Here is a 17415-nt window from a genome sequence, read left to right on the forward strand (position 1 = left end):
TTTTTCTAAGCAGTCCATCAAAATTTTTTTATTTTTATTTTTTTTTAATTTTTCATTTTTATAACTATTTAATTTAATATTGTTTTTTTTTTTTGTATCAGTATACTGCTGCTAGATTATGTGAATTTCCCCTTGGGATTAATAAAGTATCTATCTATCTGTCTATCTATCTATCTATCTATCTATCTATCTATCTATCTATCTATCTATCTAAAATGTTTCGTGGTCCTGATCCGATAAACATTACTGAGACCTTCACCTTTCTTTTTGATCAAATATTGTCGGATAAACCCAGGTTAGCTAGTCAAGTGTTGGCTCATTTTGTATGTCATTATTGTTAGGCTGCACATTAACTAATTATAGGATCTGAGTCTTAAATAGTAAGTCAGCTATAATTAAAGTAAAATACATTAATTAGCAGACAAAGCTGGTCACTAATAAAGAAAAGGTTTAGACTGAAAACTTGCAGCAATGGTAACCCTCCTGAATCCCTGTTCTACATTATGTGCGTCACATAAATTCATTTTCCAGGGGCTTGACTATATTTCCTGACCACATACAGAATTGTCCCTCCGTGTCACCGCCATCTCTACATTGCTCTATTGTGCTCGAGTCTAGAGTTAGGCTAGAATCTTCTGGAACGCTGGTTATAACAAGAGTACAACTATTTATTTATGTCATAATATCATGGCTCCTAAACAAAACACCTTAAAGGCAACATATATTTGGACAACAGAAGCTGTAAAGGGCATACAGTGCATTTAATGTTTCAACATACAATTTCAAACCAATAATACCAACAATAATAATAAAAAATAAAAATCAAGATATGCATATTGAACTTAAAGGCTCTCAGGTAATACGAACAGCTAATACAGTATACAGTATATGAATACAAATCTAAATGTATTTTTATTTACATGCACATGCTAAATATACATAAGGTACCGTATACACGTTACTACTGCAGATAGCTTCTTCCCAAATTACATTTCACAATATTGTACTTGGTTATATGCAGCCACATGAGGTTGCAATTGACTTTTGATCAAAAACAGATTTTTTTTTTCCAAGAAATTAAAGAAAAACTGATTACACCAGTAATTTATACTTATAGAATTTAAATTAAGTCTTGGTGTCAGTAACAGTGCATTCAGTCACAGGCCATTCTCACCACTAGTGACAACAGTCTTGCTTGACAACCAAGAATTTTGGTGACAGTGCTGTTTTAAGCTACATCTTGCTGCTGAGCTCCATAATTTTGTTCTATATCCAGATGTTCCAATAAAATCATTTCCTAGTGTTTGTTCTCCGTATCAAAAGAAATTCACAGTTTTCTTGCCATAGAACCAGTTCCACAAAGGCGGTGTGTTCAAAATGTGCTAAATGCACAGGGATGCAAGAACATTCCAAAGTTGGATACTCAGTACAGGATACAGTTGTGCACAATAATTCACAACCTTTGATTGAATTCTATATTGAAGAATGGCACATATTAGATGAATTTTATGGTTTTTACATACTTCTAAACTCAGTACCAATAAATATTTTTGCTCTTGTCTGGAGAGTGTATTCCTGAAAAACAAAAGAAAAACCAACTTACAATATGTATACCAGATCTTTCTACTCAACCTTAACATGTTAATATTATGGGTCTTATCCTTAATACACCATCTGGATGAGGCCCCACACCAAGTGTATAATTTTTATTTTATGCACAAATTCAGCTAATCTTTATGTTATGCAGTGGATTTGACAGCCACTCATTTAACAGCCTAGCAACATTTACTAAAATTAACAATCCTATTTCCTGGTCACTGAGGGCAGAAAGCAGCTTCCAGTGAGCAGTATACGAAGTAACCATCATTACAAATATAATTCTGAAATTTCTGTGTTTAATGATATCTCAAAGGATACACTGCCATTTTTTTTCTTCCCATGACCTCGAGTAAAAGAAAATGTCTGGCCTTCATCAAGGTCTCTAGAACTTCATCAGGTAAGGCTGATTTAAAAATACTTCTTAAGAAATGTAGGAGTGGACTAGAGGTCGGTCTGACCTGACATCCTTGAGACTGATTTGTGAGTTTCATAACTTGGAGTTTGGGAACAACAATTTAGATTTAAAGCCATTTTGAGTCAGAGGTTGGGAGGTGACTGTCTGCTTCCAATGCTCAGTCTCTGTGGCTTTTAAACTTCATTCTCATGTCACTTTTAGGTTCAGGCATTGACCCCATGACATTTTTGGCATTGACTACAGGCAGAAATATTGCTAGAACTTTTAGCACATTTTTTGTGTTTGGCATCAATCATATTTTAATCTTTTAGCTCAATTTTGTCATTGGCAGAAAATGCTAAAACACTTTGATTTTTTGGTTGCTCTCACCTTATTAGTTATAGAAAAAGCAAAAGATATCACCACAAAAATTCTAGTAGACGATGTGATATTGGATCGTAAAGTATTGGAGCTACTGTACATGTGGACCCCTGTATTGATTGCAGTTTGGAGTGCCTTGTTTGTGGAGTTTTGTGCATTAGAGTGGGTTCTTCTTAAAGAAATATCCTTCTACAGGTCAAAGACATTCTGCTAAGACTATTGGCAAAGCTAACTTAATGCAGTGGACCTCAGGCCCATCCAGGATAGGTTACTGTTGGAATTGCCTTTACTTGGTCTGATTTAAGCACAGAATGCAATTCTACAATAAAGGACTTATTATTTTAAAATCTATATGACTATTTCATGGGTGAGCTAAAAAAAATTAATACATTTGTTAAATAATTATTTTAAGGAATGCATCAATAGAGTTAATATAGTAAGGTATCTCAAACACAGTGAGTCAGCCTGGATAAATTAGCTATAACTTAGTACATCAATAATAGTATTTACTATTAAGATATAATTAAGAATTAAGAAATAAGTCTAACATTAAAATTTCAACAAGTTATTTAAACCATTATTTAAGAACTAATGCAGAATTTCTCAAAGGTAACACCTTGCATACTCAAGCACAATGAAAAATCTTAAGGATTTCTTGCAACAGCAGTTCAGAATTAATTTAATTTCACCTTAAAATTAACTTTATGAATCCTTTATAAACACATCTTTAAAATTAGTATGCTTTATTTCTATCAAGACTACGCGGAGATGAATATTTGTGATGACATATGGCAATGAAGACTTTCACAAAAAAAAGTTTCAGTGAAAAACTACAAAGATCACGTGATGAGGAAAACAGTAAAACTATCATCTTGAGGAATTACAAGCCCTGAGGTGAAACGTAGTAAGCAATCCATCCATCCATCCAGTTTCCAACTCCTAAGAATCCTAACTACAGGGTCACAGGGGTCTGCTGGAGCCAATCCCAGCCAACACAGGGCACAAGGCAGGAACCAATCCTGGGCAGGGTGCCAACCCACCGCAGAGTAAGCAATCCATGAATCCCTTATTTCATAACATCTTAAACACAGAGTGAATGGTGGTGGGGCTAGACTACTCTACATCCTGTCCTTAATGCATGCCACTCTCAAAAACACTCGGATGGCATGTTAGTCTATAACAGTTTACACACAAAATTCTACATTTCAGTCAACAATTAACCTGGCAGCATTCCGATGAATTGGAAAAAGCCCAAAAAGAACATACAAAATGATGGAAAGTTGACACAAAAGCATAACAAAAGGGGACCACTGTCTCCTTCAGATTTATTTGGCTACCTATCTGTGATTTGTTACCATATTCCCATTGTGTGAAGATTTTCATCCATCCATTATCCAACCCACTATAACCTAACTACAGGCCAATCCCAGGGCGCAAGGCAGGATGCCAGCCCACCACAGTGCGCACACACACACACACCAAGCACACACTATGGACAATTTAGAATTGCCAATGCACCTAACTCACATGTCTTTGGAGTGTGGGAGGAAACCAGTGCACCCAGAGGAAACCCACGTAGGGAGGACCCAGGAAGCGAACCCAGGTCTCCTAACTGCGAGGCAGCAGCAGCGCTGGCCACTGCGCCACCGTGGCACCCTACTGATTTTCATTTTCAATGCATTTCATCACTGTCCTTGAGGAAATATTTCATTATTTATGTGGAAAAATTTGCCGGATTTGTTTTATGAATGTTTCTTGGAGAGCTAGAGCAGGTCTACATGCAGCCTCCATTAGCCTGTCTGGGTAAGGCATGTCCTTCCTTCCAGACGTACACTTGGCTTCACTTCCTTTGACAGCTTCTGGTGTTTCAGTCTTTTAAACGTTGTGCTGACCAGAGCTCCACACAGTATTCCAGATCTGAGCTCACTAGCCATAACAGCACTGAGCTTGAGCACAGTTGAGTAGTTTATATGATATATCCCAAACATTTTAAAATATTTTAAATTGCTTCTGCACATGACTTGCTAGATTTGAATATTGTTTTAGTGTAAATATTTAATGTGGGGCTCCAGCAGGCTGAATGCACCCTGAGAGACTGTTGTCCACTCGGCGTGACCTTCTGGTGCCAACCTCTGTAGTGCAAAAACTGAATCATAGCCAAGGTGGTGGTGCAAGCTGAATGAACCATAACAGGGCAGGGTTAGAGATATGGAAAAGCTACACACACTGCTGTACGCCTGCAGACCACACACCAACCAGTGAGTGGCATCATAAAAACAGAAAGAAAGAACTAAAGCAATGGTTGAAATAGAAAATAAACAAGAAAAAAACAAAATACTTTTTATTGAGTTCTGACATGTAGAGAAAGCAGCAAGTGACCCTGACATGACAGGCACATGTTTTTCAGTGACTTGTTTAATGTAATTCTTTATCAGCTGTTTATAGTCAGAATTCATTTTCTTTTTATGTATATGTCTATATTCTTTACCTTGAAAGGTATCTTGGTGTGTTTTTTTTTTTTTGTGATCTTTATGTACTGCATGTATTTTGTTTCTGCGGTGGGCTGGCGCCCTGCCACAGGTTTGTTTCCTGCCTTACGCCCTGTGTTGGCTGGGATTGGCTCCAGCAGACCCCCGTGACCCTGTAGTTAGGATACAGCTGGTTGGATACTGGATGGATGGATGGATGTATTTAGTTTGTGGCCCCCTCAGGAGTTTACTGTTATCTCCAAATACTGCCTATATTCAGTATGCATCCATGTTTTAACGTAAGTGTGAATCACACTGAATAACACAAAGAGATGCCACTGATGATCTCAATCACTGTGAAGTTTTTATCTCTTAACTTGAATTTTTCCTTCTTAACTATTAACCAGCTTGCAATAAAATTTTGGAAGTTATCACTGATGAAAATGAGTTTCAGATCTAGGAATAAATTTCCTTGAAAACTCAAACAAAAGCTTTTTAATTATCAACACAAATCAATTCTCCAAAACCAAAAGTGACTCCTGCACTTACCTAATAAAATAAATATTTTTAAGGGTAACAGCTATTTGAATGAAAGTTCTGAACCCACTCATTTTTATTCTGTGTCTTTAACACCTAACTTTAATGGCAAAAAGTGGAATCTCAACTGAAGGGCCTTCTGCACTACTTGTACTTTGTTGTCTCTTGGTTCCTTATAATTCCGCAGCTCACTCTCACAGCTTTCTTCTTTTTGTATTTAAGATTTTCAAACCAAGCCAGCAATTTATAAGTTTAAAGCTGCTCAATATGAATTCTATTGAAGGTGTCACAAGTCTAGAATAAAATCAAAACTGGTTCCGTTTCTGTAGACACTTCATGTGTTTCTTCCTCTTCTTGCTGTCTGCTTCATTCAACAATGTTCAACAATCCAATGACTGTCACTTGTGGGGGTATGATGTCACATATAAAATCGATTATCATTTCTTTAGTTTTTGACACATTAAATTGTAGAAAACATTTCTCACACTAGCTAATATTATCCTTGAACCCTACATCATGAGATATGTAAGTCTCATAAAGTATTCTCAGCCAATCATTATCATGATTTTTAAATGTAATTGTTCTTCCATTTTTTGAGGGGAACCTCTACGTGGATCGAATCATAAAAAAGGGGAAAGGTCACAGTCCTGTAAAGACTCGGTTACAAGGACAATGTGTCAAATAGGTTCCCTTTCAGTCTTGGTGTCCTTCCTGTCAAAATCTCAAGTTTTGTATAATCTGCTCTACAGTAAGGTAGGACTGAGTGGCATTAAAAGTAGATGGGAAGTCTACCAAGTATGTTTCTTGATATCCTTCTTGTGGCTTTTCAAAAATGCTGTGATTTCCTGAAAGAGTGTGATAAAAATGAATGGCTAGGTTGACGGAAGAATAGCACTTCATATGTTTCTGTTGCTACTTACTATTGATTCACTGTTAAATGTGAAATAAGTACTGGAAACTATTTTAGCTATTTAGAACACTTTAAAATCATTTAAGTTTCTATTTTAATGGTAAGTAAGTACAATAGCACAGGGTGCACTATAACCAGCAGCAACACACTACTCAGCTGTCTCAAATGGTGCTTATTTTAGTCTCCATCTAGACCAGCACTGAACCCTTGACCCGTATTTAACAGAGAGCTGTCTGCCAGTCCAAATTGGGTACGTGTTTAGCATGCCCTGTTGTGCTGAGCTTTGAAGACATATGCTGGGTTAACCATCCACGATCAAGGGGAACCCTGCTCTTGACCTTCCATTTTTTTGCTTGCCCTAGCTGATGCCTTTAAATAAACATTATTATTTATTAAGCATCATGTTTCCTAGTCCTTGAATTTACTCTGTAGATTCAGGAACACCTAACAGTTCTCTACATTTCTAAACAAATGAGCGCTGTTGTTTATTGTTGTCTGGGCTTTTTGTGCACAAGGCATTCATTGTATGAGATTTTGATATATTATATTCTTACAATGAATGCTTTGGTGGAGATAACAATGAATCTTATAGAGAAGCAGCTAATTGAGAATCAATTGTAATGGTGTATGTTTATAACAAAGTGGACACTTTAAAAATATTGGAAAAAAAAACTAAAGGTTTTAAGAAACAGTTTACACAAAAATAGAAGAAGTCATGCTTTTTATGGCAGGCAAGAAACAGAATAATGAATTAGAAACCGGCTGGCACATAAAACAGTTTACTCATACAATAGAATAAGTATTTTATATAAAATAATGCACAGTACATTTGTAATTACCTGGTTTCACTCCACTTCAACTTTGCTACATATATTAGATTAGATTATATATGATAACAAATGCAAAAGAGTTAGTTAAGTGGTCTCTATTAATGCAGACCTCTGAATCTAATCACATAATTGACATCCAAAACTTACGTTCCTATTGTTCATAAACCAAGTTTTGAATATCTCAGCTGAATTTATTTCACCGTTGCTGCTCCTACCTTGATTATTTTTGTACCATGTTTGTTCTTTAATATTGTAGTTGGGCTTGATAAGTACAATCCTTTTTCTTTTTGTAAAACCCTTTTTGTTTATCAATGTTGCTGTGATTCTCATTTGGTAATGTTATACTAATACCAGAAATAGATATAGAGACTACTTGGCTATTAGAAAACAACCATGCTCAACAGACTAAATGCTCTCTTCTTGTTTGTGATTCTTCTTGTATTACTGCTGTCCTCAACTTGTATAGCTCCTTTCCAAACTTGCTTTTTGAAATCTATCAGAACACTTTCATGGTCCTGCTAGCTTCTCCCAATGGTGCACCTCCTCAATTTTCTTGTTTTGTTTTTATTGTATTGCTCATTTAAAATAATTGATATTGAACTGTAATATTCTCTGATCTGCGGTTGGCTGGCGCCCTGCCCGGGGTTTGTTCCTGCCTTGCGCCCTGTGCTGGTTGGGATTGGCTCCAGCAGAACCCTGTGACCCTGTGTTAGGATATAGTGGGTTGGATAATGGATGGATGGATATTCTATGATATTAATGGTGCAACGTTAACTTGTGATTGATTGCTTATCAACTAGCTGGTTATATTTTTTTTTTCATAAAACTCCATTTATAACATCATCATAGTACTTTTTGTTCAAAGAAATATTACAAAGCTCCAAATATATTTATATGTAACTTGTAATTTTAACAGCTTTCTTGACCAAGAATGCACTTACCTTCCACAAAAGTTAGGAATTTTTAAGTGCGAAAGACAAAACATTATCAGAAGAAAGTAAATACTGTATATAATGAGTGATGATCATTAAAGAATGCTGCTGTCAGACTGCAGAAAGCATCAAATTAGATATAAAAGAACTCAGTCAAACCTACATACTCTGAGCGAGAATCGTGGTAACATCTGACATAAGGCAGGATACATCCCTTGACAGTGTGCTAGTTTCCACCATCCACACATTCATTCCTGCACTCACACTAACAAAAAAATCAAATTATAACTCAAATACGTACCATAACTTTACTGTTTTACATTATTTTGAAAAATGCACCCATTTATCATGGTGTCAAATGCAAAAACTTTGGGCATATCAGATACAATTCTACAGACTGTTGTTTATAAATTCTTTAAATACTACAGTATAACAGTAAAGAACCACTTATCTGAGATGCATATTTTATAGCATTAGCAGATTTCCCCCCAGAACAGTAAAATATTTATTACTACCTGAATCAAGGGTCAAGCTAGACCCAAGAGCAGATGATTTGTTTCCTTCCCAGGATGGTAAAACCTGTGACTTAGAAGCTGCGTCGAGATTGTTTGCCACTGGCACCTTCTCACCATGAAGAAGATTGAGGAAGGAGCTAGCGTACTGTCGCTCAGAGACTACCGCAGAGTGGTCTTGCCCAATGGCCTGTGCATACACACTTGGTGGGACTCCAAAGGTACTGTTGCTGCTACTCCTGCCAGGCAAGGCCCACAGGCCTGGGGGTGGATTAGGAGTGCTGGGCAACCCTTCTGAATGTGGATGCAGATTGGCTGGGGATGAAAAGTGAATTCGAGAAGAGCTGGGAGGTGGGTAAGAATTATCCATCCAAGATTGTACAGGGAAGCTCCAAGGGACAGGTACTGAGGGGTCACCTAGAAGATAAAGTATCATTTGATGTTTGTTATTCTTATTTACATATTTTACATGTTTTTCTTTTGACTGTCTTATGCTCTAGAAGGTGTTACACATGACAGAAACCAAAGATACTGTAACTGACGCTAAATGTCTGGCCCAGTAATAAGAAAAATTACAATAGGACAACTTCCTTTAACACTTGAAAATTCTCTATATCCAACTGACTCATTAAAAGTGTATTAGCACAGCCAAAAAAAGTACCAATTCGAAAAGAGTCGATTTTATTGTCTTATTTTGATTTTTATAATAAAAATCATAAGAATAAAAATGAAGCCCATTTAAATTAGTTCTAGTCTTTAAAGGGGCAATTTTTGATATTATCACTCATTTTTATGGATGCTTGTGTCTGTAATTCATATAGTTTTCATACCTGTTGCTTGAATATTTGATCATCTGAATTTTTCCTCCAAAACCCCAAAAGGGCTTTAAATGTAATAAAAAGGTCTATAATTTATCATGTCACTATTAGTGGCTGAAATTTTGAAATTATGCTCCCAATTGATTTATTTTTAAGACAGTGACCAATTTTTGGTTGCACAAGTCTATCAGATTTCTGTATTTCACTATCATACTCAGAGGAGGCCAGCAAAGGCCATATTGTTTATTTTATTTACATAGTAAATTAAATAAGAATCAGATTGTTAAAGTGTATTCGTTCAATAACTCTCCCGCTTTTGAATGTGACATTGCATTACTTCCGATTTTCAAAAATGTAGATATTAGATATTACTAAAACATTTTGAGCTACTCAGCTAATTTAAGGAAACTCGTGCTGTAGATTAGAAGAGGCTAGGATGAAGGAAGCCATATCAGTAACTCAATATACATTCTGCTCCTACGCTGGTGAAAAGAAGAACAGGAGAGTGAAGTTTGGAGCAGATGATGTGGAAGAAGTGGAGGTCTTTTGGTACTTAAGATCAATGATTCAAGGGGGCAGAGAATTAGTGGAAGAAAGTAGACAATCCAAGCAGGGTAAAAAAATTAACAACATGTAGCAAAATAATCTGTGACAAAAGAAAAATAAATATACAAGACAGAAGTGAGACCAAAAATGTTGCCTAGTGCAGACACTTGGGGGACTGCTAGACGAAAGATTGAAAGAATGGAAGTTCAAGAGCTGAAAATGCTGCAATGGTTATGCAGGAGTGAACCTAACAAAATTAGGTACAAAACTGGCATATTAGGGGAAACCTAAAAGTAAAATGGATACTGTTGAAGGAAATTCCAATCAGACATGTTTAAGGACAAGAGAAAAGCAGCGTGCTAAGAAGTGTAATAGAGATGAGAGTTGCCAGGTAAAAGAAGAAGAGAGTAAGACAAAAACACAGATGGAATAATGTGCCAGAGGACGATCTGCAAGAGGTAGGATGTAATAAGGAAATGTCCAGAAACAGAATGCAGTGGAGAAAAGAGATAGACACTTCCACCAGGGCAACTCCATTTAACGGAAAGGAAGATCATGAAGAAGGTAGGGGTATATAAGCATAAAACATATCTTTTTAGACAAGGAGCAGATATATAAACATATTTTAATAATGATACTGGTCCTGTAGAGTGTCCGAAGGAGCCATACATCAAAAAAGAAGGAATGTTCCCTTTTAAACACCTTATTCCTAAATAAATTATTCTGTTTGACACTGTTGTTTTCCCCTCTTCCTGTTAAAAATATGTGTTTAAATGTAAAACAAATATTATAAGTAAATGCTTTGTTTTTTCTAAAGCTATGATAAATAATGTGAGGACAGAATTGTGTTTAGAAAAATGCCTCAAAATCTTTAGAAACACATTTAGGGCCAGAAGGAGGTCAATTAAGAACCAACACTCCATTATTATTTTCCACTCAGTGAAAAGCAGGAGAAGAGAAAATGTCACATACTTGTACTTTCCTTTCCTGGCATCTTGCTGTTTTTGCCCTTGATACTGAGGTCTTTGGGCTTGTTGACTTTGTTGAGCGCACGGGAGAAATGTTCATCCACCACACTATTGATGTCTCCCTGGAAATAGGTGAAGAGGACACTGCGGGACTGTCCACTGGCGTCTGCCAGTTGTTCAACTCCACTAGGAGATGGTCGCAGGTCTTCCTCCATCACAGTAACTCTTTATGAAGTCTCTGTCGGTTACTCAAGTATACTGATGCTGCTGTTCCTGGGATAAAAACAAAGAAAATAATCTTCCATAGAATTTTCATTTTGCACATTCACACTGTAAAAAGTAACATTTCCTTAACTTCAGTATGACACGATTGCATTGGGAGAGCTCTATTCAGTTATTCAAAACGGGCAACTTGCATTTGTGCTTTAGGTGGCCTCAAGATACCAAAGACAAATAAAATAGTGTCCCTGCATTCAAAATAAGACTGCTTTATAAATGTGTCCATTGTGTCCTTTACATCTTTTAAAATGCATAAACTGAAAATAAATATACACATATATTTTCAAACATGCTAAATCTAATTTAGGGTTGGTGTCCACAGCCTAACCCAGTGGCTCTCTGACAATAAATCTGAATTTGAACCATTGACAGGGTCTAAGTCATAGGCTAAAAAGACACACTCATTCACCTAACCTGCACGTCTTTTAGGATGATATCGAGATACGAGTTTCAGTACCTACGCCTTTTCACTTTTTCCAAATGCACATGTGACTGCAAACCAAAGCACATACAGAAAGGGAAAGAAAGGAATACAAGCAGTCTTCACATGAAGCCAGTAAATATCAATCTTGTTCTGTTAATATATGAATGAAGAGGCTCCTGGTACCCTGACTGCAACAGTCTTTCAATGAAGTTTAATTCTCTGTTCCAAGCTCTCCTTGTACTATCTGATCTTATTTTATTATCTTCTTTCTGTCACAAAGTCATTGTTCACTCCCTCTAAAGCTGACTCAGAGAAGGCAACATTTCATACTCCTCCACCTTCAGGGGTCATAGGCTCATGTTCTGTATGGTAGTGCCTGTCAACTGCTAAATAATATCATAACTATATTAGAAAGTATCTTAATGGTTGCAATTTAGAGAAACATAAGTGTTGGAGGGGGAGATTTGGTTCCCTTAGAATTTTGACGGCCGATATATACTTCAGTTCAATTGGAGAGCAGGGTGGGGAGACCCTAGGAGTTTTAAGACCAGAAATATGCTAACATATGTGGTCTCTCTTATAGTTTGTACCACTATATTTCATCTGAGATTAGTGCCGGCACCAAAATATCTGGGATGCATGTTAATAAGCTAAGAACCACTGCCAATAACAAACAAAGACTGCTGTGAAAAGTGCAGAAATGCCAGTACTAAGTACTAGATAGATAGATAGATAGATAGATAGATAGATAGATAGATAGATAGATAGATAGATAGATAGATAGATAGATAGATAGATAGATAGATAGATAGATAGATACTTTATTAATCCCAAGGGGAAATTCACATAATCCAGCAGCAGTATACTGATACAAAGAAACAATATTAAATTAGTGTGTATCAGCCCATTGTACGCCCTGTTAGTGCACAGAACAACAGAATGAAGTACAAAATGTTACGAGAGCCATCCACTTGCTAATAAAGTGGAATGAAAACTGGAGTTCAAACTACTGTACCTCCTCAAAGTTGAATCAGAGATCATTTTACAGCTTTTATGGAAATGTTTTAAAATTTAAACTTATGGCTCCCTCAAGCTGGATGTCAAGGCCTTATCTGGACCCGATGCTTAAAGGGCCTTCTCTTACTATGGAGGGTCTGCTGACCCAGTCACCCCAATGATTATTTATATATTTAACTTTCATTGAAGAAGCATTCCAGTAATGTAGAGTGCAAGCTGACAAACACTCTGCTAATTCACCAACTTCCATAAATCCGTTTATGCCAGAAAGGTTATAGTTTTGTACCATTCAGTATGACAAAGCAATTATAGAGATCATTCATATTTCACTGTTGTCTGAGTTTAGAACTGTACAAATTAAGTAAAACATTTCATATTCTATTTATAATATTATTATTAGCATTATGCCATTTTAACTGATGCTGCCATCTATCCATCTATTAGGTTTTTGTACTATTGCATAAAAGTTTAGAAATATTATTCCAAATTTATAGTGACCGTCCAAGTGCATGTCACTTTATGCACCCAAATCAGCTGGACACAAATCCAAACTGCAGAGTTTGTCATTTTTCTCTGCTAAAACATTACAATGACATGTCATATTGTTTTTTTAGTATAGTGGCTAATATGTCTACCTGACAATATTACGAGACTGAGCTGAAACCCTAGCCTGGCTATTATCTGTTTGTATGTTCTCCCTGTGTTTGTGTGTATTTTACTTTCATATTCAGATGTATTAAACTGATTGGTAGCTGCAATGTGTATGTAATGAAGTGAGCACTCCATGTTAGCTCTAGTCAATGATTAGACCCAGTGTCTTTGAAAACAAAATATGCATGAGATTGCTAATATTGCTTTCCCCCTTTCATATTCATAATATATCTTCTTCCCCATTAGCCCATTTAAATGACATCCATCCTCTTTTGGAACCCACATTTTTAAATTAAAGTGTTGTGGAAAGCCTAATGAAGGCACAGCAGTAAACAGTCCTGCAACTGGCACCAGTCAATTGCAGTGGGCACTCAAATACAATTAGCCACTCCAGTTTTGAGCCACCAGTTTACAAGCACACCTTCAGAGCGTGGAATGAAAAACTAGGAAACAAAGAGCACACCTACAGAGAAAACATGTCAACTTCAGGGTAAGAACTGAACTTACCACCCCGGAGCTGTCAGGCAGCAATATTAATCGCTGTAGTACGCTGCCTCTGATGAGTCATTGCAAAATGGTGCTTTATTATATTATTTAATGGTTACATTGTCTATAATATTCATAAGATTGTTGTAAATGACAGTTATACTTGTTTATGTTGAAATATTTACTTCTGCTAAATTAGAAGAACCTAACAGTGCTGATATGTGTCTAGAACTAAACCTGTTGAAATAAATACATGTTATAATTACTAAAATCAAGCCATCTGCTTGGTTGACCCTCATAATCTGGATGAGATTTTTTAAATAATATTATATATGATTATTAAATTTGTTTTTACTGTTACTTTGAAAATAAGTGGAAATTTAAAAAGAAATCTGGAAATAATAATAAAAGCTGACCTGTCAAGCTGATATTGTGCAATTAAAAACATAACTGGCTTCATTGAGTGTTTCAAATAAGTGAGAATAAGAAAATAAGAGAACCAGCGCGTGTCAAAAGGACACAATTGCCTACTTAATCATCTCCGCTTTTAATCTTTTTGACAAATTACTCCATATAGGAGGTAAAGGTTCTTGATGTATGGTAGTCGAACTAAGTATTGAAATAAGAAATGTCAGTCTACATTGCAGTATAATAAAACAGCCGTTTCGCAGCAGTGAATGATATCATTTACAATTTGAAGAATGGTCGTGCAGCGTTCAGAGCAAAACGAAAGTCGTGTTTTAGGACAGAGTATAGGTGGTCACAAGGCTCTGTAGCAGGGTGAATGTCAGAATTCATGTGTGTAAATTAGGGTATGTCTCCGTTCAGATGCCCTGCTGCCCCGTAAAGGATGGGTTTTCCCTTCCTAATGATTCGTCTTAAGGCACCTCTGGATTGGCAAAGTGAATGGATAAACATTCCCAAATGTTCAGCTGATAATGGACTTACTATTGAAATAAAGAATTCTGTAGTTCGCCTTAGCACATCTGATACACGGCCGCCTTAATCTTTGGTTAAATTATTGTGAAATCTGTGGACAAGTGGATGGATTTTATTTCCTCTGAGTTGTTATTCTTACAAATATGGCAATGTGAAACTGACTGACTCCGAATATGTAAATGGGAAATAGACGACACCTTTATTGATTATACAGCCAAAGAGCTAATGGAACACAGATTGGACTCCTTGATGGGTCAATGCTTGTGTGGCATTTGCCCATTCTCCGCGTGTTCTTGTAGTGCCTGTCGCACACTCCGATTTCCTAAAAAAGTGCTTGTTAGCTTGAGAGGCGCGATTGTGTCGCCAGAATAACCAGGCGTCCCGGCTAGGACGGACTCCTGCTTTACACTCATTCTTGCCATTAAATAGTCATTTTATTCATTCAACACTATAACGCTAAGACTAAAAGTGAATCTAAAATAACGCTTAAGACTAAAAGTACATCTGAAAAGTCGCTAGGCTTGTATAACAAGGTGCATGGCTTTGACAACCATAGTGAATTACCAACAGGAAATTTACCGGGCTTATTTTTTCCAGGATGTTAGATTAGTTTAAATGCGGGCTTTACCGCACTACGCAAAAGTCAATCAAGCGACAAGTCTCATCACAAATTATGCTTGTTCTCTTTTTAGACATGTCGTGATTTACAGTCCCGTCGTAAGAGCTGGTGTTTCCTCAAGCCCAGTTAAATATACTGGTTACACTGCTAGATCGTTGCAATGCATTTTCAGTACACGTTTATTTTCTCGCGCTTCACTTGCCGTGTCATTTTAATCGAATTTTCTTTAGTAATTGAGCTTCTGGAAGAAAGCATAGAAAATGTTTATTTATTTATTTTAACATAAATGAAAAATACCAACTGAACGTGGTAGTCAGCCTTACTGTACCTAAATCCTAATAGCTAACAAAGTGACAAAATATGAACTTACATGCGCTTACTCGCCACTTATCTGGTAATCTTTCTTCTCTCTGCTCACACTGCTGAAATTTGTCCCATAACGTCGTTAGCCATCCTGCGACATTAGGTACAGACACGGTTAAGCGTCTTCCTCTGCACACTACCTGTCGAATTTCTAGTTTCTCAGGACAGTTTGGAGAGCATCCGAAAGCTCCTTTTCTATTGGACGGGAAGCCAGAGGACGCCGATTCCTTTCTCTCCGAGCCAATCTGTTATCTCCGCTCACTATAGCTCCTCCCCTCAACCTGCAGACAGGTATGAACAGAATGCACTCGGACAGGTCGGTCAGGCTGCGGCGGTGTCAAGACAAACCGGAGTCACGCCTTAAGCGCTGGAGTTAGATAAATCTCCGTAAAAGAGTCAGTTTGTCTTTGAAGGAATCACGAGAAAAAACCAAGAATACATACTGGAGCTCTTTTAGCACCTTCGGTTCAACTTAGTATTCCGTTTGAATGACCTGATAATCTTTTATATTAATCCCAGGTTTTTATTTATTATCAAAGGACAACTGGCATTATTCGGTATGCATTTTAAAAACTGCTATACATTTCTGCCACATACAAAGTTGCAAAATGAAAAAAAAAACAGTGCAAAACACACATCATACATAGATAGATAGATAGATAGATAGATAGATAGATAGATAGATAGATAGATAGATATTTATTAACGACTGCACCAATACATGCATCTGTATGCAACTAGATGCCAATAAGATGTTATCCATTCTGGATTTGTTTTGAATGTCAGCAGTAAATGCAATATGATCTCCATACACTGGACGTACACTGGAAACCTGGAAAGGTTCAGTTCCCCGTTATGCTAAATAAATGCATAACTCTATTCAAATAAAGCATCTATTTTTGACCATGTACTTTAATTATAAAAGTGTCTGGGATGGTGTTTGCTGGTAAAAGCATTGTATGGTATACCCCCCTTTTAATTATTATTTAGGGGGAATTTTATTCCCTTTCAAGATTATACAAATCTGTGAAGTTTCAGTGATTTTTGTTGTTTCAGAAATTAATGCATACACTGAGAACTGCACGACTACATGTCTTAGTAAATATACAGTATTTCACAAAAGTGAGTGCACCCCTCACATTTTTGTAAATATTTTATTCTGTCTTTTTATGAGACAACACTGAAGATATGACACTTTAAGACAATGTAAAGTAGTTAGTGTACAGCTTGTATAACAGTGTAAATTTGCCGTCCCCTCAAAATAACTCAACACACAGCCATTAATGTCTAAACCGCAGGCAACAAAAGTGAGTACACCTCTAAGTGAAAAATGTTCAAATTGTGCCCAATTACAAATTTTCCCTCCCTGGTGTCTTGTGACTTGTTAGTGTTACAAGGTCTCAGGTGTGAATGGGGAGCAAGTGTGTTAAATTTGGTGCTATCGCTCTCACACTCTCTCATACTGGACACTGGAAGTTCAACATGGCACCTCATGGCAAAGACCACTCTGAGGATCTAAAAAAAAAGAATTGTTGCTCTCCATAAAGATGGCCGAGGCTATAAGAAGATTGCCAACACCCTGAAGCTGAGCTGCAGCACGGTGGCCAAGACCATACAGCGATTTTACAGGACAGGTTCCTCTCAGAACAGCTCTCGCCATGGTTGACCAATGAAGTTGAGTGCATGTGCTCAGCATCATATCCAGAGGCTGTCTTTTGAAAATAGACTTATGAGTGCTGCCA

General features: G+C 36.8%; 1 protein-coding gene across 1 annotated transcript; it reads right to left on the minus strand.

Annotated features, from left to right (window-relative positions):
• Positions 1-742: 742 nt before the first annotated feature.
• LOC120537317 (transcription cofactor vestigial-like protein 3) lies at positions 743-15820 on the minus strand. The gene is made up of 4 exons (XM_039766181.1): positions 15681-15820; positions 10900-11168; positions 8567-8980; positions 743-1575 (listed from the first exon to the last, which is right to left on the minus strand). Exons 2-4 carry the CDS (start codon positions 11108-11110, stop codon positions 1532-1534), a joined length of 669 nt encoding a protein of 222 aa, XP_039622115.1. The 5' UTR covers positions 11111-11168; positions 15681-15820; the 3' UTR covers positions 743-1531.
• Between the last annotated feature and the right edge of the window lie 1595 nt (positions 15821-17415).

The sequence above is a fragment of the Polypterus senegalus genome, chromosome 10 (genome assembly GCF_016835505.1).
Source record: "Polypterus senegalus isolate Bchr_013 chromosome 10, ASM1683550v1, whole genome shotgun sequence".
Taxonomy (NCBI): domain Eukaryota; kingdom Metazoa; phylum Chordata; class Cladistia; order Polypteriformes; family Polypteridae; genus Polypterus; species Polypterus senegalus.